This window comes from Globicephala melas, chromosome 1 (genome assembly GCF_963455315.2).
Source record: "Globicephala melas chromosome 1, mGloMel1.2, whole genome shotgun sequence".
NCBI classification, from domain to species: domain Eukaryota; kingdom Metazoa; phylum Chordata; class Mammalia; order Artiodactyla; family Delphinidae; genus Globicephala; species Globicephala melas.
Genome location: NC_083314.1, coordinates 170,358,663 through 170,385,777, shown reverse-complemented (window position 1 = coordinate 170,385,777; position 27,115 = coordinate 170,358,663). Strand labels below are relative to the sequence as shown.

The following is a 27,115-nucleotide window of genomic DNA, read 5'->3' as shown; positions in this document are numbered from 1 at the left end:
AAGTGCAGGTCTGTGGGCTGATCCAGGCTGGCTGCCTCGATGTCACCCGGAAAGCTTGTTGAAAATATAGATTCCCAGCTGCCACTTGCCAGCCCGCTCCCAAGATTCTGATTCTTTCCATCTTATGGGGGAAGGGGTAGCCAGGACTGGCGTTTTTAAAAGGCACTTGAGCCCATTGTAATGCACAGCCAGCTGCTACCCTGGGCCACCACCAAGCGGTATTAAAAGCATCACAAATTATGCGAAGAAAAAAACAAAGAGCTGAAAGAACGCGCCAGGACGTTAGCGGGGGTTGTGTAGGGGTGGTGGGACGATGGGGGGAGATGATGATTGTTTTGTACTTTACATTTCCTTCTGACTTCCCCACATTTTCCAAATTGTCTTTAATGAGCATGTATGGCTTCTATAATGAGAAAAGTAAATAACAGAGCATCTCGACAGGAGCAGTTTGGAAAGAGGTGAGAAAGAGAATGGGAGATGTGCTCACACAGACCTGGGTCAGTGGCCCAGCCCCGCCCCTTCCCAGCTACTGCACTCTCGGGCCGGGCACAGGATCTGCTGAGCCTCCGTTTCCTCATTTGTGAAATAGGAGTGGGAAAACCTCAAAGTGTGGCTGGAAGTGTTCAATAAGATAGCCCCTCACGGCCAACAGTTGTCCTTCCTCCCTCCCTCTCCTTCACCTCTCTTTCCCTGGCAGCGACGCCCCTTACATGGGACGCCTTCTGCTGCCATGTCCACTTGGAGCCGCATCCCCTAGTCTGGTCTAGACCCTCATAAACGGTGGGGCTGGCAGAAGCTCTGGGGGCCACCTCAGCCAGTCCATTTTACAGCTGGGGAAACTGAGGCTCAGAGCATCCTCGGGGCTTGCCTGCTGCTCCAGCTCACCGGCCGTGGGAGGGGCGTACACGTGCTCACCGCACATCTCTGTCCCTGCAGGCGCCTTGCTCAGTGTGTGTGAGGGGCAGCAAGTCACCATCTGTGTTTTCCAATAAAAGAAAATGAAAATTGAAGCACATTAAAAATAGCTCAATTGGGATTCCGAGCAGGGCTCTGAGGCCTGCTGTGGCAGAGACGCCCATCCTGCCCCCTCCCACACCTCCCAGCCTGGCAACGATGCCACCAGGAAGTCATCTGAGGCGAACGTCTCCTGGGAGGGGCCGTGGTGCAGGCAGCATCTTCAGAGCACCAAGGGTCTTTGGGGTCCCCCAGTTCTGGCTTCCTGGCTCCTAGCTGCTGGTGTCCAGGGTCTTGGGGTCCTATTGGAGACCACGGAAGATGGATCTAGAGCCATATATCATCCTACCAGGCAGACTCTGGACCTACGTCCCCAGGGACCTCAGCTGGGGCCCCTGCCTCCTGAGGAGGTCACAGGAGGGACACCCTGTGGCCGAGAGGAAGGTAGGCTCTGGGGCCTGGAGACCTGGGTTCACCGCCTGCCCCCCGCCCCGCACACACACACACACACACACTACCCCTGCACTGACTCACTGGGCCGTGAGCAAAAGCCAGGGCCTCTGAGGGCTCATTTCCTCCTTGGCCCAGTGAGGATCTCAACAGGCCGAAGGGGTGGCGTGTAAGTGGGCTTCTGAAGCCCCGTGGCTAGTTGCAAATGAGGAAGATTTAGGAGTTTCCTCCTGGGGATGTGTGAGAGGACAGCAAGCTCGTAGCTCTGTGCCCGGCACAGAGGAGTCTCCATGAATGGCCATGATGATAACTGTTCTCACTGTTACTTTCAGGGAAATGGGGATGTGATGACGAGCTGTAGGAAGCCCGAGAGAGGTCATACGGATGGGAGAGGGCTTGCTTTGCACCAGCTGCAGCTGCTCACCTTGAGGAAGGCCTGGCATCCATCCAGGAGTGCTGGTTCCGTGATTCCCAGAGCGGCTCTTCCTTCTCTGAAGGGTCCAGCTATCTCCAGGGCAACTGTGACCTTACATGCTTACCATGCTGAGACCTCTGTGAGTCAGACAAAGGGGCCCGATTCTCACCCCCAAGGCCCAGAGAGTGCTGGAGCAGGGGGGTCACCCCAGGTCCCCCAGCTCGGCCAGCAGCTGAGGTCCACTGCCCGGTAGGTCTGTCAGATCTGAGTGGCCTGGGGTTGGACAGGGCACTCAGGGAGGGCCAGAGCTGCCCATGCTGGGCCTGTGCAAGCAGAAGTCAGACCACATCATGCTGGACGGCTTTGGGCAACTTGCTCTGAGCCTCAGTTTTTTCATCTGCAAAATGGGGCTGATAATAGTTCCCGTGCTTTGGGAAGATTGGGTCCTGGGCAGAGCTTGGCACATGGTAAGCACTAGATAGATGGTAGCCCCAAGAGTAGCGCACCCCCATCCTGCTCTCCCATCCATCCTGAACAGAGACTGTCGCTGGGCCTATGGGTGCCCAGTTACCTGGGCCCAGCATCTGCCCTGCCAGAGCCCCAGGCCTCTCCCAGATGGGCACATGGGCCAGCAGGACAGGAGGTGCCAGAGGAGAGGGCTCTCCTCAACCACAGCCATGAACCCCCCAATCTCCCACCACCGCCCTTTCTCAGCAAGGGGCTGGGCTTTTTCTCAGTGGCGGGGAGTGAGCATTTGGCATTCTTGAGGGGGAGCAATTGCTGGGGTGCGGGAGGTGACCCTGCTGGCTTAAAACAGCACAGACTGATGGTTACGTTATAGTTCTGGAGGTCAGAAGTCTGAAATGGATTTCACGGGTTGAAATCAAGATGGTGGGGGACGAGCAGGCTGCACTCTCTCCAGAGGCTCTAGGAGAGTCTCTTTCCTTGCCTTTCCCAGCTTCTACAAGCTGCCTGCATTCCTTGGCTTGGAGCCCCTCCCTCCATCTTCATAGTGCATCACTGCCACTTCCACCCCCATCCTCACATCTCGGCTCTTACTCTGACCCTCCTGCCTCTCTTAAAAGGATCCTTGTGATTAACTGGGCCCACCTGGGTAATCCAGGATAATCTCCCCATCTCAAGATCCTTAGTTTAATCTCATTTGCAGTCCCTTTTGCTACGTAAGGTAACATTCACAGGTTCTGGAGATTAGAATGTAGACATTTTCACAGGGACCATTAGTCTGTCTACCACGGGTGGAAAAGCTGCCATCTGCCTTAGCCTCGACCAGAGGGGCCTGGCTAACGTTGATAATAATGATATCGTAACCTCCATTTATTATTTTTTTAAATTTATTTATTTATTTATTTATTTTCGGCTGTGTTGAGTCTTCGTTGTTGGGTCTTCGTTGCTGCGCACAGGCTTTCTCCAGTTGCGGCGAGCGGGGGCTACTCTTCATTGCGGTGCGCGGGCTTCTCATTGCGGTGGCTTCTCTTGTTGTGGAGCACAGGCTCTAGGCGCGCAGGCTCAGTAGTTGTGGCTCGCGGGCTCTAGAGCACAGGCTCAGTAGTTGTGGCACACGAGCTTAGTTGCTCGGCGGCATGTGGGACCTTTCCAGACCAGGGCTCGAGCCCGTGTCCCGTGCCTTGGCAGGCGGATTCTTAACCACTGCGCCACCAGGGAAGTCCATAACCTCCATTTATTACGTGACTGCTTTGTGCCAATTTGTGTAGAAATTTGAGTTATATTAACGATAGGCAATATTTTACTGAGCACTGTATTTTGCTGAGCCCATGCCCTGGACAGAGCGCTTTCTGGGCACGATCTTATTTATTGTCACGACCACCTGCAAGGCAGGTACCAATGTGATTCCCATTCCACAGCTCACGGACCTGTGAACCGTCACAGGAAAGGAAGTATCTGGCCTGAGGTCCCTGGATTAGGAAGTGGGGTTCCAATCAAGATCTAACTTCTGAACGTACACTCTGCATTCCCCGCAAACACCACAGCCTATGCTGCTTCCCTGCCATTTGGACCCAGCAACACCTGGGTTCCACCACCGGCTCCCACCACCAGGCTCCCGCTCTCCTGCCCATCTCGTCCCACCGCCCAGCGTCTGCTCCCTGCTCTGGTGGCGGGTACCAGAACTGCTTGCTCAGTGTCACCCTGGCCAGTCTGTGGTTCCCCCGGCAGGGACTGTGGCTGTAGGTGTGCTGTGAGCGAGTGTGCTGAAATCAGAGCAGAGGACATGGGCAGGGGTGTTGAAGACCGCGTGTGGGAGAGCAGAGTGGGTGCGTATGCCTGAATAATCCTGCGTCTCAGTGAGAGGTGGGAGACTGGGAGCCAAACAATCTGGGCACCAGTTCTGGCCACGCCATTGAGTGGCCGATGCACAGGCTGGGCCCAGACCTTCCTTTCTGAGGCTTTTCATCTGTTGCATCCTGTCCCCCACAAGGCCTTCAGAAGGCACCGGCCCACTGAAAACCTCACATCCACGCCTGTGAGCACCGTTACTCTCTGCGCATCCCCGGGGCCCTTCCCCAGTTCTATTTTTCTCCCTCTCAACGAGCTTTCAGGGGCCCTTCTCTAGATCTGTCTCACCCACACACTGCTGCCTTGCCATGGGATCTCAGACCAATCCCCAGGCTGACTCAGTCTTTCCATCTCTACATCTGGTGCTATCTTTGTGGCTCAGCCCTTGGTGTGATCCTTTCACAGCCTCTGCAGGACAAGGAGCCTGCCCACCCTGGGACAGCCCCTCGCAGTCCCCTGTGCTGGCCTGGTCAGTTCCCTGGGGCAGGGGCAAAGGGGAGAGAGGCCCAGGAACAGGAAGCCACATGTCCTCCATGCTCACTCAGTCCCAGGCTCAGGGAGGATTCCTTAGAAAGTCGCTGTTCTTGGCATCCTCCGTCAGGGTCTTCCCACCTCCCTGGAGAGCTCAGTTGTAACCAGAGGGAAATGGGACAGATAATTGCAACTTTAAATAAGGCCAAGTTAACGCTCCCTACCAGGCCCAGCATGGGGGACTTTCTGAGCTTTAATAGGAGGCAGCAGGAAGCCCTAGATGATGCTGAGAATCCCAGTGCTGCCACTAACTCCCTGGTGACCCCAGGCGAGTCACTGCCCTTCTCTGAGCCTCAGTTTCCTCATCTGTGAAATGGGGACCAAATGGCATCACCCATGAAAATGAGCTAGCACAGTGCCTGGCACATGTAGTAGTAGGTACTCAGCTAGAAGTCAGGATGCAGCTGCCCATCCCACCCCACCCCAGAGGTTTCTCTGGGAGCTGTTCTCAGTCCCACTCACCTCTGGGTAATGAAGGGTGATAAAAAATTGTGGTACTAACCTCTCCTGGGCTAAGCTGACCGTGCCAGGCCTGTGCCAGGAGCTTTGTATCCATACCTGTGAGTAAGCCTTGCTTACTGCTCCCATTCCCCAGATGAGTTCACTGAGGCTGCAGACCTGGAGTGGGTATGGGGAGGATAGGGCCAGCGGGGAAGGGAGTGGGAGCGCCGGCCAGCATGCGGGTACAGCAGGACCACCCACCACACACCTTAACCCCATCAGAGAAGCATCCTATCCCAGCGCAGTGAGACGCTTGAGGTTCCAGATCCAATATCTTAATCAGAGCAGGAATTCCTGAGCCGGCTCCCAGCGTCTGCGTGTCTGCCGGGGCTACCCCAGGCTGCTGCCGCCACCACCTGTACCATGGAATTCCTAGTGAACAGGACCCCCAGTGTGGGCCTGGAGCGCTGAGGGCTGATCAGGGCAGGGAGCTGGGCCTGACTGTGGCCAGTGGTCCTGTGGTCTCCAGCTCCCAGGTGGACCGGCTGAGTGGCACAGCCAGCAGCTTGAGGACTGCTCCTGGGCTCAGTTCTGAGGCAGGGCCGGCCCGTTGTGTTTGTGGTCTTCGCACAGACCACCTGCTTGTCATCTGACGTGGCCTCTCCTTGCGTCTGCGGGGAGCTGTCTCCTGGACACACTGGACACCAGAGGCCACCACGTTCCACCCAGCAGCCAACAGTGCAGGACTCCTGCCCCCATCTAAACACCAGGTTAGGAAAGGGCATCAGATACACTCTGGAAAATTGTTGCCCAGAGAAGGGGCATCTAACCCCGGCTGGGAAAGCGGAGGCGTGGTGTTGGTCAGGGAAGGCTTCTTGGAAGAAGAGATGCCTGATCTAAGTCTTAAGGGTAAAGAGGGCTTTTCCAGGTGAAGAAGGTGGGCAGCGGAAGAGGCTTGGGCCGGTAAGGGAGGCAAAAGGAGGTCGAGAATGTTTAAGGGACTCTTCTTTTCTGCCCTGGGCCTCGCTTCTGCTGCTCTGCCTGCCTGCCATGGCCCTGTCTTTTCAGAGAGGGTGTTCCAGGCAGGGGTATAGGCAAGAGCAAAGGCTCGACAGTGGAGACAAGAAGACATGGGCTCTGACAGTGAACAGACTGGCCCCGTGGCATGGAGGGAGTCAGAGGCCAGGGCAGCCCACAGAAGGCCTTGCAAGTCAGGCCAGTCTGGGTCGTCCCCTCAGGGCAGGTGATGGAAGAAGCTGCCCGGCCCATCAGCACCTGGTCAGCTTCCCAGGGCAGCACTGGCCTGGAGGTGAGAAAGCAGGGCTCAGCCCTCCCAGGACTGTGGCTGACGTCCCCTGGAAGCCTTCTGTGACTCCATGGAATGATCTCTCGCACAGGCAAGAAGTCTCCTCTGCCACCCCCTGCACCCTTCCCAACACGGAAGCCCAGAAAAGCCCACTGCAGTTCATGTGACTGTCACAGCCCACTTCCTGGGGCCGGCCATGCCCTCCTCCTGACACTTCTCGGGCTGCAAAGGCACCCACAGGTTGTGGTGGGAAGAGCACAGGACCGGGTGTCAGGTGGCCTTGTGCCCTGTCCACTCCCCCTCCCTGGGGACAGCCTCCCGCTTCCGGAGCAGACCTTGCCTGCTCCCTGATTCTATGCTGCCATGGAAGCCCCCACTTCCCAACCCCACCACCTGCTTCAACCCTCACCTGAGACTGTGGACTCCCAAAAGGCTTCTTAGGGTCACGAAAGGAGTTGGGTCACACAACCCAGAAATCAAACTCTACCTTCCTCACCAACTTGCGGGGGATCTTGGCCCACTAACTTGTCCTCACTGAGCCTCAGTTTACTTGTCTGCAAAATGGAGACTGCATGCCCCTGGAAGGGGCAGGGGAGGCTCAGATGAACTCAGATGCCCTCCTGGATGTCCCTTGCATGGCACAGTGCCTGGCGTAGAGTAGGTGCTCAATAAACAGTCTCCATGGTGATGGAGATGCTGCTGGTGGGGGTCATATTCCCTCACCTCCTGGCCAGACTCCTCCCTGCCTCTGACTCAGAGATCCCTTTCCTTAGTGTCTTCTCCACCCTAAGGACCCTTCATTTCAAGTCCTGTCCCTTCTCAGGCCCTTCCACGGTCATGAACCTTCTGTGCCGTCATGTCGTGAGCCCCAGTAGTGAAAAGCTCTTGGGCCCGCCTGGCTCTTTGTCTGGCATCGCCCCTCAGGAAGTCGGGGACGGTAAGGAATGAACGGTAACTGATGAGGAAGATGTGGAGGCTCTGATCGTGAAGATGACGATGGGGAACAGGGGCGCATGAGAAAACGCCCCAGCAGAGCTGTGTCTGCTTAATCACCCGAGGGGCCAGGTGCAGCCGGCAAGTGAGCCCAGGCAGAGGGAGCAGGCGAAGTCTCGCTGAGCAGAGATGGCGCCCTGGCAGTTCTATCACCGTACTGACGCGGCCACCGAGGGCCACAGGGGCAGAGCTGGAGGGGGAGTATTAGCATAGGAGGGATGCAGGCGTTCTGGAAACGGCTCCTCTGAGACAGCAGCTGCTTTCAGGATGAGCGAGGGCTTTGGAGCCATCAGACGTGGGATGGAATCTTTGCTCTGCCCCTGACCAACTGTGTGACCTGGGGCAGCCCTCTGCACCTCTCTGATCCCAAGGGTGTAATTTCCTCATCTATAAAATGGCTCGGTTACACCAGAGAATGCAGTGACGACTGAATCAGGCCACCTGCCTTCGATGGCTCCCTGCTGCCCTCGGGCTGGTCTTGGCTGTTCGGCCTGGCATTCGAGGCTCTTTGTGGTGTCCGTAGTTCTCTTTCTCCCAGGACTTCCTCCTCCCTCGTGCAGCTCCCTGCAGGGGCCATGCTTGTCCTCTCCTCCCAGCCTTTGCACAAGCTGTTCCTTGTGCCCAGAACACCCTTCCTCCTCTCAGTTCTCCCTTTCCCTCCTTCCAGCCTGGCTGTCTCCTGCTCAGTACCTTGGGGTTCAGGCCAAGTGTCACACACTTGAGGAGTCTCCATTGACTCCCAGGCAGGGTTAGGGTCCCTGCTCTGCTCTGCAGTTACGTCTGTTTATGCTCGGGATCCCCCTTCCACACTGTGCAACAGGGGTTCACAGTTGGAGGTGAGGCTGGTTCTGGGCCCAAGTTCTCATTCATTGGGTCCTCTGTGGGGTGCGATGGGCCTCAGCCATATCCATGCCTGATATGATGGGGGAAGCCAGGTCTACAGGCCAGGGGGGGTGCCCAAGTGAAGGGCGTTATCTGGAGGCAGAGGGAAACCAGATTCAGAGGCAGCAGGACAGAACCCAGGATGTCAGCCTGAGCAAGGGGCCAAATCCAGGGGTAGAATGTGGAACTTGGGAAGCCCTTGGGAATTGGGGGTGGGAACCATCAAGGATTTAGAGTTTATCCCAAAGCAGCGCATTGAGAGGTCAGTCTGTTTTTGATTGTCAATACTTAGCACAGCCCTGGCACATAGTAGGTGTTCAATAAATGCAGTCTGGATAGATGGGAGGAGATAGATAGGTGGCAGATTTTTAGACATGAATGAGTGATGTGAAGGGTCAGGTAAATGAATGGTCAGGTGGATAGATGAATGAAAAGAGAGAAAGGACGGGTGGGAGGTTGGCTCAGAGAGAAGATGGATGGATGGATGGATGGATGGATGGATGGATGGATGGATGGATGGATGGATAAATGAATAGATAGGCATGCAAATGGGTAACTAGGTAGATGGCTGGGTGGGTAGATGGCAGGATAGTTTATGGAGGGTTATAAGGACTGCATGGTTGGAAAGATAGATAGATAGATGAGTAGGTGTGTGGGTCAGTGGGTGAATGAATGAACAGTAAAATTACACGTGGCTAAATGCCCGACATCTTGCCCAGAAGCAGAGGTATGGTTTGGGTTCTGGGATTTGAGTTAATTGTCCTTCACTGGGAGAAACCAGTGCCAGTGAGGCAAAGAGATCTAGTCCCAGCAGGTCTTGCAGGAGGCTTCCTAATTGACTCCAACCTGAGAGTCCCCAGCTTGGACTTAGAGTGGCCTGTGTCTTATTGATTTGTAATTTATATTTCACACACATCCAAAAGGATTTGAGGTGACTTATAATATTAAACCTGCATGCAACAGGACAGTTTAAAGTGAAATGAGGACTTCCCTGGTGGTGCAGTGGTTGAGAGTCCGCCTGCCGATGCAGGGGACACGGGTTCGTGCCCCGGTCCGGGAAGATCCCACATGCCGCGGAGCGGCTGGGCCTGTGAGCCATGGCCGCTGAGCCTGCACGTCCAGAGCCTGTGCTCCGCAACGTGAGAGGCCACAGCAGTGAGAGGCCCGCGTACCGCAAAAAAAAAGAAGTGTACCTGGTTCAACTCCTGGATCTGCTGCTTACTAGCTATGTGACGTTGGGCAAGTTGCTTAACCTCTCTGAAGCTCATTTTCCCCCATCTATAGGAAGAAAAGGAGCAAGAGATGATGGAAGGAAAGGAAGTTGGTTTAATGGGGAAATGTATGCCTGATGATTGGATACTTAAGTGGGAAGCTTGGTATATGGGCAGGTAGATGAATGGGTGGTAGGTTATAGGGTGAGTGGAATGGTGGATGGATGGTGTAGGTGAGAGGGTGGATGGATGAATGGCTAGTTGGATGGATGATGGGTGGATAGGTAAATGGGGACAATAATAATTCTATCTCATAGGGTGTTACGAGCATCAAAGGAGTGACAGCACAGTCATTGGCACTAAGTAAGTGCTTTGTATTATATAATATATGGAGCCATCTTGATAACAGTAACCGTATTTCCTGGAGGAAAAATCCAGACACCCAGAGGGTGTAAGCAGAAAAGAGCATTTGATGTCTGGGTAGGCTGTGGGGGGGTCGGGGCGAGGTGGGGGGTACGTGGCTTTAACAGAGGCTGGGGGCTATCACAGTGATCCAGACTCTGCCCTGCCCATGTTGTACTCACAATCCAGTTGGGCTGATGAGTAAAAGTCTCAGGGCAGGGTGACAAAGGTGACAATGAGAGGTACACATAGGACTGTGGAAACCCCAGTGCTGGGGTCATCAGGAAGGGCTTCTAGAAGGGGGTGACATTTAAGATGGGTCTTGAAGGATGTGTATGAGTGTCCTGGGCAGGTCAGAAGGGCGAGGAATGTTGCAGGGAGAGGAGCGCCTTGAGTGCTGGACTGCAGAGTGAGAGGTCTGTCCAAGGGGCAGAGGAGAGATGCAAAATATTTAGCAACCGCTCAGAAGGGGTGCCTACTGTAAACACCTGGGGTGCCTGGGCTCCTGCCTCGCTTAGCCAGCCCGAGGCGGGTCCCGGAAGTAACTGCCTACCTGAGTGTGTCTCCTCTTCTTTAAAATGGCTATGGCAAGGGGGACTTCCCTGGTGGCACAGTGGTTTGCCAATGCAGGGGACACGGGTTTGCTCCCTGGTCCGGGAAGATCCCACATGCCGCGGAGCAACTAAGCCCGTGCGCCACCACTACTGAGCCTGCGCTCTAGAGCCGGCGAGCCACAACTACTGAGCCTGCGTGCCACAACTACTGAAGCCTGCACGCCTAGAGCCTGTGCTCCACAACAAGAGAAGCCACCGCAATGAGAAACCCGCGCACCGCAACGAAGACCGAACGCAGCCAAAAATGAATACAAATAAATAAATAAATTTATAAAAAAATTAAAAAGCATTGGACAAATGCTGGCTGTGAAAGGCAGCCTGGTGTATCAGGAAGACTCAAGGGCAATAGAAGTGAGTTCAATTTCTGACTCGCTGTGTGACCTTGGCCAAGTCACCTAACCTCTCAGAGCTTCATTTTCCTTCTGTATAAAATGGGACCAGTAAGAGTAACAGACATCCCTCAGGGTTGTCGTGAGGACTGACAGCTCTTCTGTGTGCAGGGCCATTCCCGTCCCCGCTTCCCTTCTTTCCCTTCCCCAGAAAGCCCTGGTGTTCATTTACCGCCCCCCCCGCCCCCCAAGCAACCCCTTCCCAGACCCCCATCCATCATCCTGTCCTTTGCGGAGGTTAAGTGGGTCCCCAAGCAGCGAATCCAAACTCTCCCAAAGCCCCGGCCGCACAATGCGGCCTGCTGTTAGCGAGCACCCCGGCTGGCCCGGAGGATTGGGTTTCAGCCAGGCGGCTGGCGCTGGCGGATGCCCAGGCCAGCGGTGGGCAGGCGGGGGACAGAGTGGAGGAGCCGGCGTCGTGGGGACTCCTCCGGCCAGGCCTGAGAAAACAAGAACAGGCTCCAGGCAGGCAACCGAGGCAGAGAAGGGCCTCCGAGCGGCAGGAGGACAAGTAGGGGTATGTGCTGGGAGAGTCGTTGGGCAGAAGGATTTTACATTAGCTGGGTCCCCTTTCCGTGAGCCTGGGGGCGGAGCAGGGGGGCCGCGCCGGAAAAATACCAGGCTGCCTCTTGGCAGATTTCACCTTATAAGACCCATAGCCTTCTCGGGGCTGCTCTGGCATCACCACCCCCTACTTGGTTGCTTTGGACCAGTGACCCCAAGACCCTCTTAGCCGCTGTTCCTCACCTGGTTTTCAGCGGAGAGACCACGGGAAACCCAGTTGGGCTGATGGTTCAAATCCAGCTTTGCTGCTTTTTGGCTGTGTGTCTTTAGGCAGGTCTCTTAGCCTTTCTGAACTCAGTTTTCTCATCTGTACAATGAGGATAACAGCACAAGCCTTGCGGGGTGTGCAGAGTGCTCAAGACCTGGCATTGAGGGCATGGTACACAAATGCTCTGATTTTTTCCTCTCCCATTTGCGAGGCATCATAACCTGGTAGTTTCTGGGCTCAGACCGAACAGGTCCCATCCTGCCCTGCCCCTTACTGGCTGTGTGGCCTTGGGGGAGTCCTTGATCTCTCCACCAAGCCTTGGTTTCTCCATTACTTGCTCTGGGAGGTCAATGAGACAGGGTCGGTGAAGCCCACTGTCTTCCTCTGTGAGTGTTAGTGATTTTCACCATTGCCTTCGTATGGCCCAGCCTTTGCATTTTATAAAGACCTTTGCACCCAGTTCCTCCTTGGATCCTCTAAGCAACTCTGTGAGGTACACAGAGTGAGGATGTTGTGATCCCCATTTAATAGAGGAAGGGACTGAGGCTTGGAAAGGTGAAGTGACTTCGCCAAATTACCAGGCTTATCGATGGCCTTGAACTTTATCTGCTGATTCCTGACTGTGGCCTCCTCTCAGAATTCTAGTATGGGTTGTGGAAAGAAGGCTCCAACTCCCAGCCACTGATAGCCCAGGTCTGGCCTCCAGGCTGTGGCTAGCATCTCACCAGGCTGTGGTGGGGTAGACGGGCTTGTGTTTGAATCACCTCAGCCTCATTGGCCCCACCAGGGAGCAGCCAGAGCTGCTGGGAAGGGTTCAGAGCAGCATCTGAGGCTTGGGTCATGTGCCAGGCTGAAGGGCTGCCTGGGCTGTGGGCTGCTGGCCAGTCTGGGACAAAGACCCCAGGGAATAGCTACGAGGTGTCTGTCCATCTTCAGGATCGACCATGTTCTCAGGACAGACCATGTCACTACTCTCCTCAGGGACCCTCTATAGCTCCCCATTGCCCCATTTTGGATCTTTGGGACAGGATTCAAACTCCTTAGCTCCACATTTGAAGCCCTACAGGTCTGGCCCCATTCCAAGCTAACAGATCCATCCACAAAGCATTTTGCTCCCATCCCATGGGACAGACACTCCAGCATGAAGCAGTGGTTAAGAATATGGGCTTTGGTGCAAGGCAGACGCAGCTCCGCCACGGCCCGGCCATGAAAACCTTGAACAATCTCTCCTAACTTTAGTTTTCCCATCTGTAAAGGGAGATTCAATAAAGTACCTACTTTATCAATAGTTACGATGCCATGAGATAATGAATGGCAAACCCTTAGCCCAGAGCCCTGCATTGAGACCCCGTCCTCAGGTTTTACTGTTGCCCAAACTGCCCCTCAAGTTTCATACCTCCGTGCCTTTGATTCTGTCACGCCCTTTACATGGCATGCCCTTCCCCTCTTCTCCCAGCTCAAATGCCACCTCCTTTGAGATGCCTTCGCTGATTCCCTGGTCAAAGCTAATCCTTTCTTCCCTTGGGTCTCCTGGCTCGCGGCCCGGACCAGCCGTTTCACTCTGCCTCTCCCTGTAGAAAGTTCACGCGTCAGGCACTAGTCTGGAAGCTCCTTGAGGGAAGGACCTGCTCACCTGTTTCTGTGTCCCCAGTGCTCAGCACAGGGCCTGGCTCACAGGAGGTAGAGTAGATGTGTGTTGAATGACCATGATCTTGTTACTTAACCCAGGAGAACTCAGGGACAGCTGCCAGGAAGAAAGAGCCTTTGAGTTAAGTTTTGGAAGAGAAGTTAGCCAGGCTGTAAAGCTGGAAGGGCCAGACATTCCAAGCAGGAAAATTGGGAACAGTCAAGTCACCAAGGCCCAAGGAAACATAGTAGCTTCTGCAAGCAGAAGGAAATTCAGGATGGCTGGACACTGCTGGAAGTTAATTAGCTGGCCCAGCCAGCAGAGCCCTTGAATGCATTGTTGAGGAGCTAGCACTTTATCTCGCTGACAGTGGGAGCTCTGAAGGGCATTAAGCTCAGTTAAGACATGATCAGACATGGGCTTTAGAAACCTCACCCAGCTTCCATGTGCAGATCGAATATATCTACTGTGTGTCAGAACCAGTTCTCAGTGCTAAGGTTACAGTGGTGAGGGAAACAGACACAGCGCTCCCCCAGAATGAGGGCCCTGGGAGACTGGAGATCAACAGGACTCACCTGCATGATGTCACTTAATTCTCACGTGACCCATTTTACAGATGGGGGAAACTGAGGCCCAGAGAGGAGGACGATCTTGCCTGCAGTCACACACTAGAACTTGCCAGAACCAAGGTTCTAGCATAGACAGTCTGCCCCACTCCCCTGCTGCCCTCCCGCCTCTTTCCCCTCCTGTCCTTACACAGGGCCATATACAGGGAGAACATACAAAAAGTCCTGGTGCGTGTGCGCGTGTGCGCGCGCGTGTGTGTGTGTGTGTGTTTTAAGGCTGTAGCTGCAGCCTCCTAAAAATAACACAGAGGAAGAATGAGACACATGTGGGTTCAAATCCCAGCCCTGCCTGTGAGCCTTTGTGTAGGCCGCTTCACTTCTCTGATGTCAGTTTCCGCATCTGAAAAATGGGGCTAATAGTGTGTACCCCTCTGGTGGCCATGAGCCTGAGGCCATACTTAGAGTGCCCAGCTCATTGCCTAGCACATGGTAGGCGTTTAATGAATGTTCCTCCTCCTGTCTTTGGAACTCTCACCTACTGTCATTAGTGCAGATGAACAGTATCTGTGGCCCTAGAGAAGTATGACCCAAGAGGGAGGTCAGACAGAGCTGACCGGGGCTGGGTCGGGGAGCAGAGGACGACCACCTACCCCAGCCTGAAAACAGAGCCCCGCGAAGCCACCCTCCTGTTGGCCCAACGCTAACGACTTCATTGTGTCTCCCCTTTTAGCTCAAATATTTCTGAAATGTGCACTGCTCATTCACACATAGCCAGAGGGGTCTTCGGGCCTCCCCGGCCTGTGCAATTGGGGCCTCCTGATTGCTTCCTTCTGTGCAGTCTCCAGGAAGCAGAGGGGGTGCGGGAGCAGTGGGGCAAGGGCCAAAGCCGCTCCCAGGGCCCAGACCCTGTTTTCCCACCCTGTTTTCCCACTCTGGGCTGGTGGCTGGAGGCCCTGGTTCCAGCTTTCAGCTGGATGCTAAGCATCTTGTCCACAGAGCCTCAGTTTCCTCATCTTCCTACTGGGATTTTTTTAATGGTCACTTAGAGCATCCAGGGCTTGGGAACTGGACATTTGCAGGGCTAGCTGGGGTGGGAGTGCCCAGAGGTGAGTGGAAGGGCAGTGTCAGGCAGGATGGGGGGTGTGGACGGCACCAGGGGGGCTGGGAAAGATGTGGGCAGGTGGGTGTGGTCCAGCAAGGGGGCCTCCGAGAGCCGCTGACCTTTACTGGGCAGTTTCTGCTCCAACTCTGCAGCTCAGTCCTCAGCTCCCACCACTCCCTGCCCCCCCCCCACATCTATCCCCACAGACCATGCTGTTGTCTCCTCCGTGCCTTTGCCTCTGTTGTCCCTTCTGCCTTGCATAACCTTCCCACTCAGCCTCTCCTAACTCCCTTCTAATTCATTCTTCAAGCCTTTATCCATGTCACTTCCTCCAAGAAGCTGTCCTTGCATTGTTTGTTTTCTTCGCCTTCTGTACCCGATTCCCATCACACACAGTACCCCATACGCATTCCCGTTGCGGTCTTTGTCACATCATGTGGTGATTAATCAATCATCTGTGTACAACAAAAGTGGCTTCCCCTGCACACAGGATTGTCTTTGTCACAGTGGGGATGGGGACGGGGACATTTCCAGCAGTTCACAGGCAGCTTGGTGGAGCCTAGTGGTCCCCAAACTGTAGGAAGTGAGATGATGTTAGCTAGTTTGCAGACGAGCATTTTTAATTGTAATGGTCTTATGTTTATTTTCCTTCCTTTTATGGCAAGTGATATTGGTTTACCATTTGTAATAATGATAACCTTTTTCCTCTTTAAAATGCACTTAAGAGAAAAAAAAGAGTCAGAAGAAATTTTGTAATTAAATAACAGTGCAGGCTGTAGGTGGAAACAGCTGAAGTCATGGATGGTGTCCTGATGGAGCATGTGTTCAAGCCGTACAGTTTTAGGGGAGGGAAGGGGATTTCAGCCTTCAACTGAAGACCTACTAAGTGTGAAGCCCTGTGCTGGGTCTTGGGGCAGGTAAAGAAGGTGTAGAAGGGGAGAAGATCAGAAGGAACAGTGTGTGTGACAGAGTACCAAACAATCTGCAGCTGGAGCACCGCGTGTGAATGGAATAGTTGTGTGACCTTGGGCAAGTTCCTAAGCCTTTTTAAGCCTCAGTTTTCCCATCTGTGAAATGGGACAGTATCAACTATCCCTTGGCATCATTGTGAGAATGTGGGTAAGGGTTTCTGGCTCCTAATGGACAGGGTCTCTGTCTCAGTGAACATGCGTTCTCTCCCTCTGTAGGTTTTTGAGATCAGAGGAGCAAAGTCTGGGGTGTTACAGGGAGGAGGGAAGTGCTGGTGATGGAAACAGGGCTTGGCTTTTTGAACCCACCCAGGTTCCTGAGGCAAGAACTACTGACCGCAGATTCCCCGGGAAACTGAGTTTGACTTTGGGGCTTGGTTTGAGAGAAACAAAGAGGAAACCAGGGCATCCCAGGAAAGCAGCATCAGACGGGCCAGGAGGGGCTCCCCAGAGGCCGCGGCCCTTGAGCGAGAGGCTGATGTTTGTCAGATGTTGGCAAGCGTGGTCTGGGGTGTGGCGGGAGCTGCTTGGACTCGCCTTCACTTGCGGGGCCACCTAACGAGCCCAGAGGAAACGCTGGGTGTGTGCAGGCGCTGGGTCGGCCAAAAAGCACCGCACTCGGTCTAAGAAAGAATAGCTGCCGCTTACTGACGATCTGCTTTGCACTGGGCTGCAAGCTAACAGACCTTCCGTCTCCTTGCGTCCTCCTGTCCACCCTCGGAGGGTATTATGGCCATTCTCCAGGTGAGGAAACTGAGGCTTACAAAGGTTGCCCGTCCAGGGTTACAAGGCAAGTGGGTGGCAGAGCGGGTATTGGAATTGAAGTCTGACCTCCCGACCCCAGTTGATCTGCTCTGCTTAGCTGCCTCTTTTGCAGAGGGTGGAGGGAGGTGTCGACATGGAAAGGCAGAAGGCCAAGGGGAAGTTGTAGGGAGAACACCCCGGGGTTCCCTCCTGCCACGGCCCCAGGGGTAACAGCTTTCCCAGAGGCAGCCTTCAAGGCAGAGCCCAGGATCAGCTTGGTGAGAAGGGAGCCCAGGAGGTGCCGGCCTTCTGTGTCCTTCCCAGGGGACATGCAAGCTGGACCCTCCTTTTCGCCCCTTCTTGCTGTGAACCAGCCTACCCATGGACTTCCTGTCCTTCTGAGATCCTCCCCTTGCTGGTTCCAGATGTGGTGGGAGGCTGAGGCGGGGAGGGCAGTGGAACCCCCAAGCCTGAGCTCCCCGGGAGCCCAGAGTTTGAGGACCAGCCTTTAGTGCGTGACTTTCGGCAAGTCATTTGCCCACTCTGGGCCTGAGCTTCCACCCAGGCGATGGGGATGTCAGTTCACAGGCCCTTCTCTGGGCTGTGGAATCCTCTAGTGCTTGGCCTCTGGGTCAGCCCAAGAATCCAGCCAAGGGGTGGGGCCACCTGCTTGGCGGCTTGCCTCCCCCGCCCGACCCCTTTCTGGTCCCAAGCAGAGTCTCCTCTCTCCCTTGTTCCACACGGCTCCCAGCAGCTGTTCCTCGGGCCCAGGCAGAGAGCCCGGCTTGGCGCGTCTCTGGCTGAGGCCGATGAGAGAAAACAGGTTAAAAGTTCAGCCCTTGTTCTCTCCAGGAGGAAATATCTGTAGCATTCGGAGTGTGGAAAGGAACCCTTTTTCCAGCTCCAAAGCAGCACAATACAACTTCCCTCCAATTTGCCGTCAGAAAGATGCCCTTGGCACTGGACTCCACCGTCCCTGGCACCCTCCTCCCCCCTCGCCAGCCGCCAGTGCAAAGGGACACAGTGACCGCAGACACAAGCCACAGGCGGTCATGAGGACACTGCCACATCCTCCCTTGTCAGCTCACAGGTCTGACTGGGGTCACCTCTGGCTGAATGCTTCCTTCTCTCCCACCCTCCCATCCATACCTCCCCTGCCCTAGTTCGAGACCTTGTTACTCCCATTTTGACCTTCACAGAGGCCTGGACACTGTGTACCCTGCCCCCACTCTCTCTGCCCTAGTTCATCCAGCCCAGGCCATCAAACTAAGTGTCTAGAAGTTTATAGGGTAGGAAGCAGGAGACCCTCACCTCCCACTCTGCCACCAACTCCTGTGTGATCTTTAGGAAGTCTCTTCCCCTCTCTGTGCCTCAGTTGCCCTATTTCTAAAATGAGGCAGTTAGGCTAGACCAGGGATAGCATCTCAAATGGTGGGTGTTCGTTTCCTGGAGCACTGTGGTGAGAAGCACTGTGTAGCCACAGAGTGTGGGGATTGATTAGTGATGTGTCCTGGGCACAGAATTGGAGCATAGCTGCAAGCACGCCTCTCGCTCACCCTCGCTGATCTAGGTGGTGTGGAAGGTCCAGCTGTGATGCTCTGGGTCTCTCCGCCTACCCTCTCACAACTATTTGTATTCCTACCCCATCTCCACTAGCAGACTGTGAACTGCTCCATGGTAGGGCTTTGCTAGTCACCGTTTTTTCCCTCAGGGTATCCAGTACAGTGCTTGGTACATAATGGGCATCAGGATATATCTGGTGATTGAATACTCGAGCAATTTAAATCTTCTCAGTGCATTGTAGTTCAGTTCAAAAAGTATTTGGAATCCCCTGTGGCAGGAAAGGGGTAGAGGGAGGGGTGCTGAGCCTGATCTGGGCGTGATTGGGGATCTCTCTGGCCCTGTGGGTCTCCTTTGTCATTGGCCGTATGGTTCTTTTCCTCCAGCTGCTGGAATAAGGGGAGGCAAGTGGGGCCTGGCTGGTTCAGAAGCTGATCTGAGTTTCCTGAACCCCCAGAGGGCAGGTGATGGTCTGGCCCCACTGGACACAGTGCTCACCCCTTAACACCCCTCCATCCCCAGGGCCCTATCCTAGGGGCAGAGTTGGCTGAACCCTAGGGGAGGGGGCCCAGGGTTGAGGACACAGTGGAGAACCCCAAGTTCCTGGAGAAGGGGGGAAAGGTATCCCTCACAGGAGGTGTGTGCCAGAGGGCCAATGTGGGATAACTGATGCGTTTTGGCTGGGACCGAAGGGAGGCCCCTGTAAGGCCAACATTCCAGTTCTGAGAATTTGATGCAAGTGGAAAAGCTAACAGAACCCTAAGTCTGAAGTTAAAATTTGAGATTTCCTGAGGACTCTCTGAAACCCATCCAGGAGACCCCAGATTAAGACCCTTCCCTACCAGTAAAGGAGCAAAGGGGCAATACCTAGGTTGGAGGGATGTGATTAGCTAAGAGGGTGGGGCATAATCCTGTGTGAAAGGGCTGGAGTTGGACCTTAAGGGGTGGAGTCTAGAGGAATAGAATCAGATGATTGGCTGGAGTGTGTGAGTGGGCGGGATTATGGAGTGAGAGGCAGGACCTAAAGGGAGGGTAGTCTATAGGGTTAGATCCAGATGATTGTTCGGAGCAATGGAAGTAGCGCTCTGTAGAGCAGGCCCTCAGGAGGTAGGTTCTTGGTGATTGACGGTGCTTCATAGGCAGCTCAGTGATGACTCTTTGCTGTCTCCACAGAAACGCTGATGGACTCAACCACAGCGACGGCGGAGCTGGGCTGGATTGTGCATCCTCCATCAGGGGTGAGTCAGTGGTCCTCAAACCCTGCCTGGTCTCCCAGGATACCTCGGGTTCTGCTGCAGGGCCCAGATGCCCCGCCTCCCCCACCCCGCCGAATTCCAACCCCTTCTCCTCCTTCAGGTCCCAGGACCTGGCCTCTCATTGCCCCACCCTGCTGGTCCCCTACCATTGATGGAGTGCTAGTTACCATGACAACATGCTGGATGCTTTCAGACTTTATCCCATAGAATTCTAAACGGGAGGCTGAGGGAATTCCCTGGCGGTCCAGTGGTTAGGACTCTGCGCTTCCACTGCCAAGGGCCTGGGTTTGATCCCTGGTTGGGAAACGAAGATCCCACAAGCCACACAGTGTGGCCAAAAAATAACAAATAAATAAATAAATAAAAGCGAGGCTGAGAAGTGGTACACGCAGTACCCCCATTTTATAGATGAGGAAGGTGAATTGTCATTTCCTGAGCACCTACTGTGTGTCGTACTATATCAAAGCACCTTTACGTCATCTCCAGTCCTATGGGGAGGAATCCCCTCCATTTTACAGGTGCAGAAACTGAGGCTCGGAGAGCTATAGCCACCTGCCAGGGACCCTATGGCTAGTAAGTGATGAGGGCTCAGGTTTGCATCCAGGGCTGTGACCGAGTCTTCTGGGTCCCTTTTCTGGGTCCCCGTAACACTAGGCTCCCCCTTCCTGAGCTCTTATCATCCCACTGCCTTGGGTCCAGTGGTCTGAGCCCATGGAGGCTGCGAGCTTCCCGAGAGCAAGACCAGGCACAATTTGAGATTCCTCTTTCTTCCCATAACAACCAGCCCAGCAGTTACATAGAGACTGTGGGGTCAGACACTCCTGAAATTCTGTCCCAATTCTGCCACTCACCAGCTGTGTAATTTTGGGCCAGTTCCTTAACCTGTCTGAGCTTTAGTTTCCTCATCTATAAAATGGTGATAATCATGTCTTCCTCACAGGACTGTTGTGAGGTTCTCCTGCAACGTGTCTAGCACGGTGCCTGATGTAGAGTGGGCTCCTAGTGACAGGTAGCTATAGTAACTGTCACCGTCATCATTGTCAGTCCTAGTATCATTCCCTCCTCATCCCCCTGGTCTCTGGGGAGGGCTCTGGGCTCCCACAGCCCATCCCTTCCCTTCCCCCCATCCCAGCTCCTCCGCTGGGACTCAGCTGCTACCCCAAGGAGCTGCGTCCCCCCACCCCCCTCAGGTCTGTGCTCTCAATAGGCAGGGCCCCAGGGTCAGGCCTCTTTCTGTGGCTCTTTCTTGTCACCAATTTTCCATCTGTGAAGGCGGCTGGGCGCACATCCCCACCCTGCCAGTAATGAGGCCAGGCTGGGCTGCACGGCCCCCGGACGCAATTATTTGGGGTGTTTAGGCTGCAGGGCCTCTGCATGTTAATTAGAGAGAGGGGAGAAAGGCAGACTGCTCTAATTAAGTGCTCTAATTAAGTTCCGAAGAAGAGCAGTGATTGAAACAAGGGGCTGACTTTGTCACATGGTGCCACAAAAAAAAAAATTAAATGCAACGTAGGGAGCTTCAGAGCCACCACTGAAGGAGCGGCTGGGCCAGCTCAGCCTTCCCCACGCACGCTTGCCCTTCACAGCATCAGCCCTCCCTGGGCTGGCAAACACCACCCCGCCCTGTGCAGACTTGGCCTGGAGAATCTGAGGGAGGCAAAAGGACAAAGCGGGTGACACCTCTCCCACCACTTGCCCCCATCCCCCCCCAAAGTCACATTTGGCAGTTGGGGAAATAGAGCCCCAGAGAGGGGCAGTGACTTGCCTAAGGCCACACATCAAGTTAGCAGAGCTGGGACAAAACCCAGGACTCCTGGGCCACTGTTGGGTCCTCATGTTTCAAGACAGTGCGCACAAGCATGGGTCTGGGTCTGGGTCTGGGTCTGTGTGACCTGGGTCAGGTGACCTCGCTTCTCTGGTCTCTACTCCCTCATCTAAAATAGAAATAATCCTACTTACCACATGTGATAATCATGACAAAGAAATGAGATCCTGTTACAGCACCCACCCTTGGCCCAGCATGGGTGAGTGGGGTTCACTCTGCTGTTGGGTCTACCCCAGACGCAGCCAGCCCAACACCAAGGGGGGCACAGGAGAAGGAGGGGATGGGTGGCTGAGCCCAGCAAGCTCTCAGTCCCACTGTGGAGACCAGACCAAGAGGGCCGGGGGTGCCCGGCACTTGTCCAGGCAGGTTGTCCCCGAGGGCCCAAGGGAGAGTCGGTGAATGCGAACACTGCAGCTGGAGGGAGAGCCCATGGCAAGAGGTTCCAGAGGATGGACAGAGAGACGAGAGGTGCTCGAGGGGTCACAAAAGTGTGAACAAAGGCGCAGCCTACGAGTGAGCTTGGCCTGTGAGCGTCTGTGGAGGGAACACGGCCTGTGCCCTTCCATTTCCAACTTTCCATGGCCCTGCCCAGCCCCTTCCAGCCGGGGGGCTTGGGAACTCGCAGCTGGGTGAGAGCCCAGGCCGGGGCCCAGTGAAGCGCCGAAGTGCGGACCCCAGGCGGGAAGGCGGGAAGGTGTCCCTCCAGGCACCGTCTTAGCCACTTAAGGCCCCAGAGCAGAGCTGCTCTCATGGGGGAAGGCCTTGTGTTCCTGTTATGGGGGTGAGGGCTCTTCTTCCATTGGACTGGGAATCCCCAAGGGCAAGGACTGTGTCTCCCTGATCAGACAGGGAGCTCCCGGCAGGCAGAATTCCTGTGTCCCCCATCAGACTGGTAGCTCCCCAAGCGCAAGCTCTGTCTGCTTTCAGACAGGGTGGGCCTCTCCCTGGTTTCCCTTCCAGGTGGGAGCTTCCCAGGAACAGGGGCCACGTCTTCTTTATCAGATTAGTTACCCCTGGGGGTAAGGGTCACATCTCCCACGTTGACTAGGGCAATACCAAGAGCAGGGTGTGTGCCCTTCCCATCAGATTGGCATGTCTCCCTCATAGACTGGGGGATTCCTCAGAGCCAAGGCTATGTGTCCCGCTCAGCTTAGAGTTCTCTGATGGTAAGCATCATGTCTCCATCATCAGACTGGACGCTCCCTTAGCTAGGGTCTGTGCCTCCCCCATTAGACCAGGAGGCCCCAGATGGTAGGTGTCCTGTCTACCCCCATCAGACTGGAGGATTCCCTAGGGAAGAGTCTGTGCCTCCCCTCTTAGACAGGGTGTTCCCTGGGGCTAAGCCCCTACCTCCCCCACCTGACTAGCATTTCACCCGCAGTGGGAAGAGGTGAGTGGCTACGATGAGAACATGAACACGATCCGCACGTACCAGGTGTGCAATGTGTTTGAATCGAGCCAGAACAACTGGCTACGGACCAAGTTCATCCGGCGCCGCGGCGCCCACCGCATCCACGTAGAGATGAAGTTCTCAGTGCGTGACTGCAGCAGCATCCCCAGCGTGCCTGGCTCCTGCAAAGAGACCTTCAATCTCTATTACTATGAGGCCGACTTCGACTCGGCCACCAAGACCTTCCCCAACTGGATGGAGAACCCGTGGGTGAAGGTGGACACCATTGCCGCCGACGAGAGCTTCTCCCAGGTGGACCTCGGTGGCCGGGTCATGAAGATCAACACCGAGGTGCGGAGCTTCGGGCCCGTGTCCCGCAGTGGCTTCTACCTGGCCTTCCAGGACTATGGCGGCTGCATGTCTCTCATCGCCGTGCGCGTCTTCTACCGCAAGTGCCCCCGCATCATCCAGAACGGCGCCATCTTCCAGGAGACTCTGTCCGGGGCTGAGAGCACATCGCTGGTGGCTGCCCGGGGTAGCTGCATCGCCAACGCGGAGGAGGTGGACGTGCCCATCAAGCTCTACTGTAACGGGGACGGCGAGTGGCTGGTGCCCATCGGGCGCTGCATGTGCAAAGCGGGCTTCGAGGCCGTGGAGAATGGCACTGTTTGCCGAGGTAAGGGCCACGGCGGGGCAGGTGCCCCTGCAAGCGTGTGGAGTTGGTGTTGGCTGCAGGCTTGAACCTGGCAGCTGGGAGGGGAGGCTGGTGAGCACAGAGGCCTGGAGCTGGCCATGAGGCCCTCTGTGGCCAGGGTTTCCAAATCTACAACCGTCGCTCCGCTTCTTAGAGGGAGGCGTTAAACAGCACTTCTTGAACGGTGGTGTGTGTACGTACTACAGGGGGTGTGCAGGCTGATGTTAGCTGAGGATAAATGGTTCTCCTTTTAATTATTACGTAACGATGCCAGGTGACACTTCATTTCTTCATTTACAAAAGTGATGTGGTTTCCTTTTTAAGAAAATGTATAAGTCATAGTAAATAACACTTATAAGAGAACCTTCATTGAGCTTTTGCTGTATCAGTCAGTATAGGCCAGGCCACGCCGAAGTGACAAAACAGTAAAAGTTTATTTCTCACTTAATGCTACCTGTACATCGTGAGTCAGCTTGGGATTCCTCCCTCCGGGAGCCAAGCAGATGGAGACGCCCCCATTTGGAATGTTGTGATCACCAGGGCAGAAGGAAGGAGCAAGTGTGACAGATTGTATATGGGATCTAAATCTTCCCCCCCCCCGGAATGGCTCAGACGTCACTCCTGTGCACGTTTCAATGGCCAAGGCAAGTGATGTGGTTACTTCTAATTCAAAGAGATGGGGAAGTGCAGCTCCGCTGTGAGCCAGCCCTCCTGATTATCATTCTTACTGTGTGCTGAGCACTTTACATGTCTAACTCATTTAATCCTCACGAGAACCCTATGAAGGAAAGTGCAATTTTATAGGAAGAAATCACAGCTCATGCACAGTTCATACAGTGAATAAGTGGAGGTAGCACAGAACCTTACCCAGGCAATGTAATTCCAAACTACCCTCTTAACCACTGTGCCCCTTAAGTTAATTTAAAGAAAAATATTAAGTAAACAATAGTACAGGTAGTATTTGATTATGGCCAAGAGTCACCAAAGTGGTGTGTAAACATAAGAAGTTTGTACGAGGTACTGCATGGTGGTGAGAAGGCCGTGAAGGTAGACAGACCTGGGTTCACATTCCAGCCCTGCCGGTTACTAGTTGGACGTCCTGATCTGAGTTGTGAAACCCTCTTTCATAGGGTAGTTGTGAGGATTCAAGACCTTAAGACACGTAAAGCACTTTTGATGGCTTCTAATATACAGTAAGAGGTTAATAAATGTTAACTAAATGAGATGCCACATATACAGCCCAGCGTGGCACAGGTTCTCTGCAGTGGGAGCTATGGTGGTGATGGTGGTGACACAGGAGACTTGAAGCCTGCTTGTGCCACTTCCTCTTGCCTTCCCAATTGGAATTGGGTCCTGGGGTGTTCCAGATGCCAGGCTACGAGTTTGGACCTTTCCCAGGGGCCTCGAAGAGCCAGTTAAAGTTTAGCCCGGGGTAATCGCAATGATCCTGACCTTTATGAAATTCTGTCGCATCCACCATCCCCATGGCTCCTCCCTCCAGCCCTCTGAGGCAGCATTTTAAGGGTCCTGGGAGGATAAGTGGGTGTATAAGAGACAAGAGCAGTGGCCTGTGGGGGAGCTGCTGCAGTGATCTCAGGTGATGATGGCTGCATGGACTGGGCATCCACAGTGCTGGGGAAGAGGAGGGGTGCAGTCAAGGGACTTTTTGGCAGTGAGTCAGATGAGATGTGGAGACATATTGGAAAGGGAGGAGGGAGAGGAATCAGAGGGAACCAGGAATTCCAGCTTACAGGGCTGTGATTGTCTTGGAAAAGAAATGGGGGCATTGGGAGAAAAGGCTGGTTTCTTAGGGAAGACAACAAATCTGGTTTCCTTTACTTGAGTGTGAAAGTGCACAGCCCTGGGACATGGCAGGGGTGAGACAGGCCATGGGGAACAGAATCAGTCACTCATTGCCTATTGGTTATTCACTCATCAACCCTGTACCTCGTCTGTGTCAGACCTTGTGCTAAGCACCAGGTAAGATAGAAGAGAATCCAACTATGGCCTTGCCTTCTAGGAGCTCACAGTCTAGCAGAGGAGACCGACTGTAAATGAACGAGGGTGGGAATGTGTTAGACTTGTTTTAATAGGAACTGCTCAGGCTGAGGTGGGCACAGAAAAAGGGAAGGCTTCAGAGAGGAGGTGACATTGGAGCTGAGTCTTGGGAGAGGTGTACATTAATCAGGTGGCCCAGTCCTTCTGGAGGCTGGCTCAGCATCAGCAGAGACCTGGGGACGTGAATCAGTGTGCCTCATTAGGGGGACTGGTCAATTGTTTGGTGTGGCTGTGGCTAAGGGTGCAAGGAGAGATGTAAGAAGAACTGTGGCTGGAGTGGTGCCCAGATGAAGAGGTGTATTAGTTATCTATTGCTGCATAACAAGTTAGCCCAAAATTTAGCAGCTTAGAACAACAAGCATGTATTTATTTATTCATTTATTTATTTATGGCTGTGTTGAGTCTTCGTTGCTGCACGAGGGCTTTCTCTAGTTGTGGCGAGCAGGGGCTACTCTTCGTTGCGGTGCGCGGGCTTCTCATTGCGGTGGCTTCTCTTGTGGAGCACGGGCTTCAGTAGTGAACAACCAGCATTTATTATCTCAGTTTCTTAGAGTCAGGAACCAGGCATGGCTTAGATGCGTGCCTTTGGCTCAAGGTCTCTCCTGAGGTTGCAAGCAGGCTGTAGGCTGGGGCTGCAGTTTCATCTGAAGGCTTGACCAGGGAGGGATCTGCTTCCACATTCCCTCATGTGGTTGTTTGCAGGCCTCAGTCCCTCCCACGTGGGCCTCTCACACGTGCAGTGGCTTCCCCCGAGCACATGATCCGAGAGAGGGAGCGTAAAAGAGAGAGCACTCTAGACAGAAGCCACATCTTTTTCTAATCTCATCTCAGAAGTGACATCTCATTACTTCTGCTGTATTGTCTTCATTAAAAGTGAGTCACCAAATTCAGTCCATGCTCCAGGGGAGGGAATTACACAGGGTGTAAATGCCAGGAGGTGGGGCCCCTGGGGCCATGGCAGAGGTGGCCTGTCACAGAATCAGAGTCTGAGCTGCTTCTTGCAAGGGGTGGGAGTTCGAGGTAATGCTGGGGCAGAGTGTGTCCAGCGCTGGCTTCCCCCCTCCCCCCAGCCCCTGGACGAGGCCCAGCCCAGCCCAGCTGGCTACTGGATGTAAGTGGAGGCCAGTCAAGGTGTGATTAATGAGCTCAGGGAGCCAGAAGGACACCAGCTGCTGCTGTGGCATGTGTGCAGCCACCCAGATGTGGCGCTGCTTCAGCCAAAGTCCCACAGGCACTGGCCCCGCCAGCCCAGGACGTGTAGGAATGATGATTATTGCTCACATCTGGGGGTTGGCAAAGTGCTTTCCCCATCTCCAGCTCAGGGATTCTCAGCCTTTACTATGCCTCAGGATCTGCTGGGAAGTTTATTAAAATACAGATTCCTGGGTCTGGTGCAGACCTCTTCCCCGGGTCTGGTTCTGTGCCTCTGAGGTAGGGCCGAGAATCAGCATTTTTAAACAAGCAGCACTGATACTCCTGTACCAGGACTATTAGCGCAGACACACAATGTGTTCACACATCCTTGGCCAGACCGAGCAGGACTCAAGGCCAGCCCCACCACCACCCCAGGGAGCATCCACCCTAAAGGGTGGGAGGGGACATTAGCAGAATCTCTGGGAGGGTGTGGTTTGGAAAGATCCGTTTAATATTGA

General features: G+C 54.5%; 1 protein-coding gene across 3 annotated transcripts in view; it reads left to right on the top strand.

Annotated features, from left to right (window-relative positions):
• Nucleotides 1-27,115, top strand: part of EPHB2 (EPH receptor B2) — a 184,457-nt gene that overhangs the window by 44,558 nt on the left and 112,784 nt on the right. For all 3 annotated transcript variants that reach the window (XM_060309824.2, XM_030875434.3, XM_060309817.2), the window contains exons 2-3: nt 19,414-19,478; nt 22,703-23,387. In XM_060309824.2, the coding sequence (XP_060165807.1) occupies nt 19,414-19,478; nt 22,703-23,387 (750 nt within the window). The remainder of the gene's footprint in view (nt 1-19,413; nt 19,479-22,702; nt 23,388-27,115) is intronic.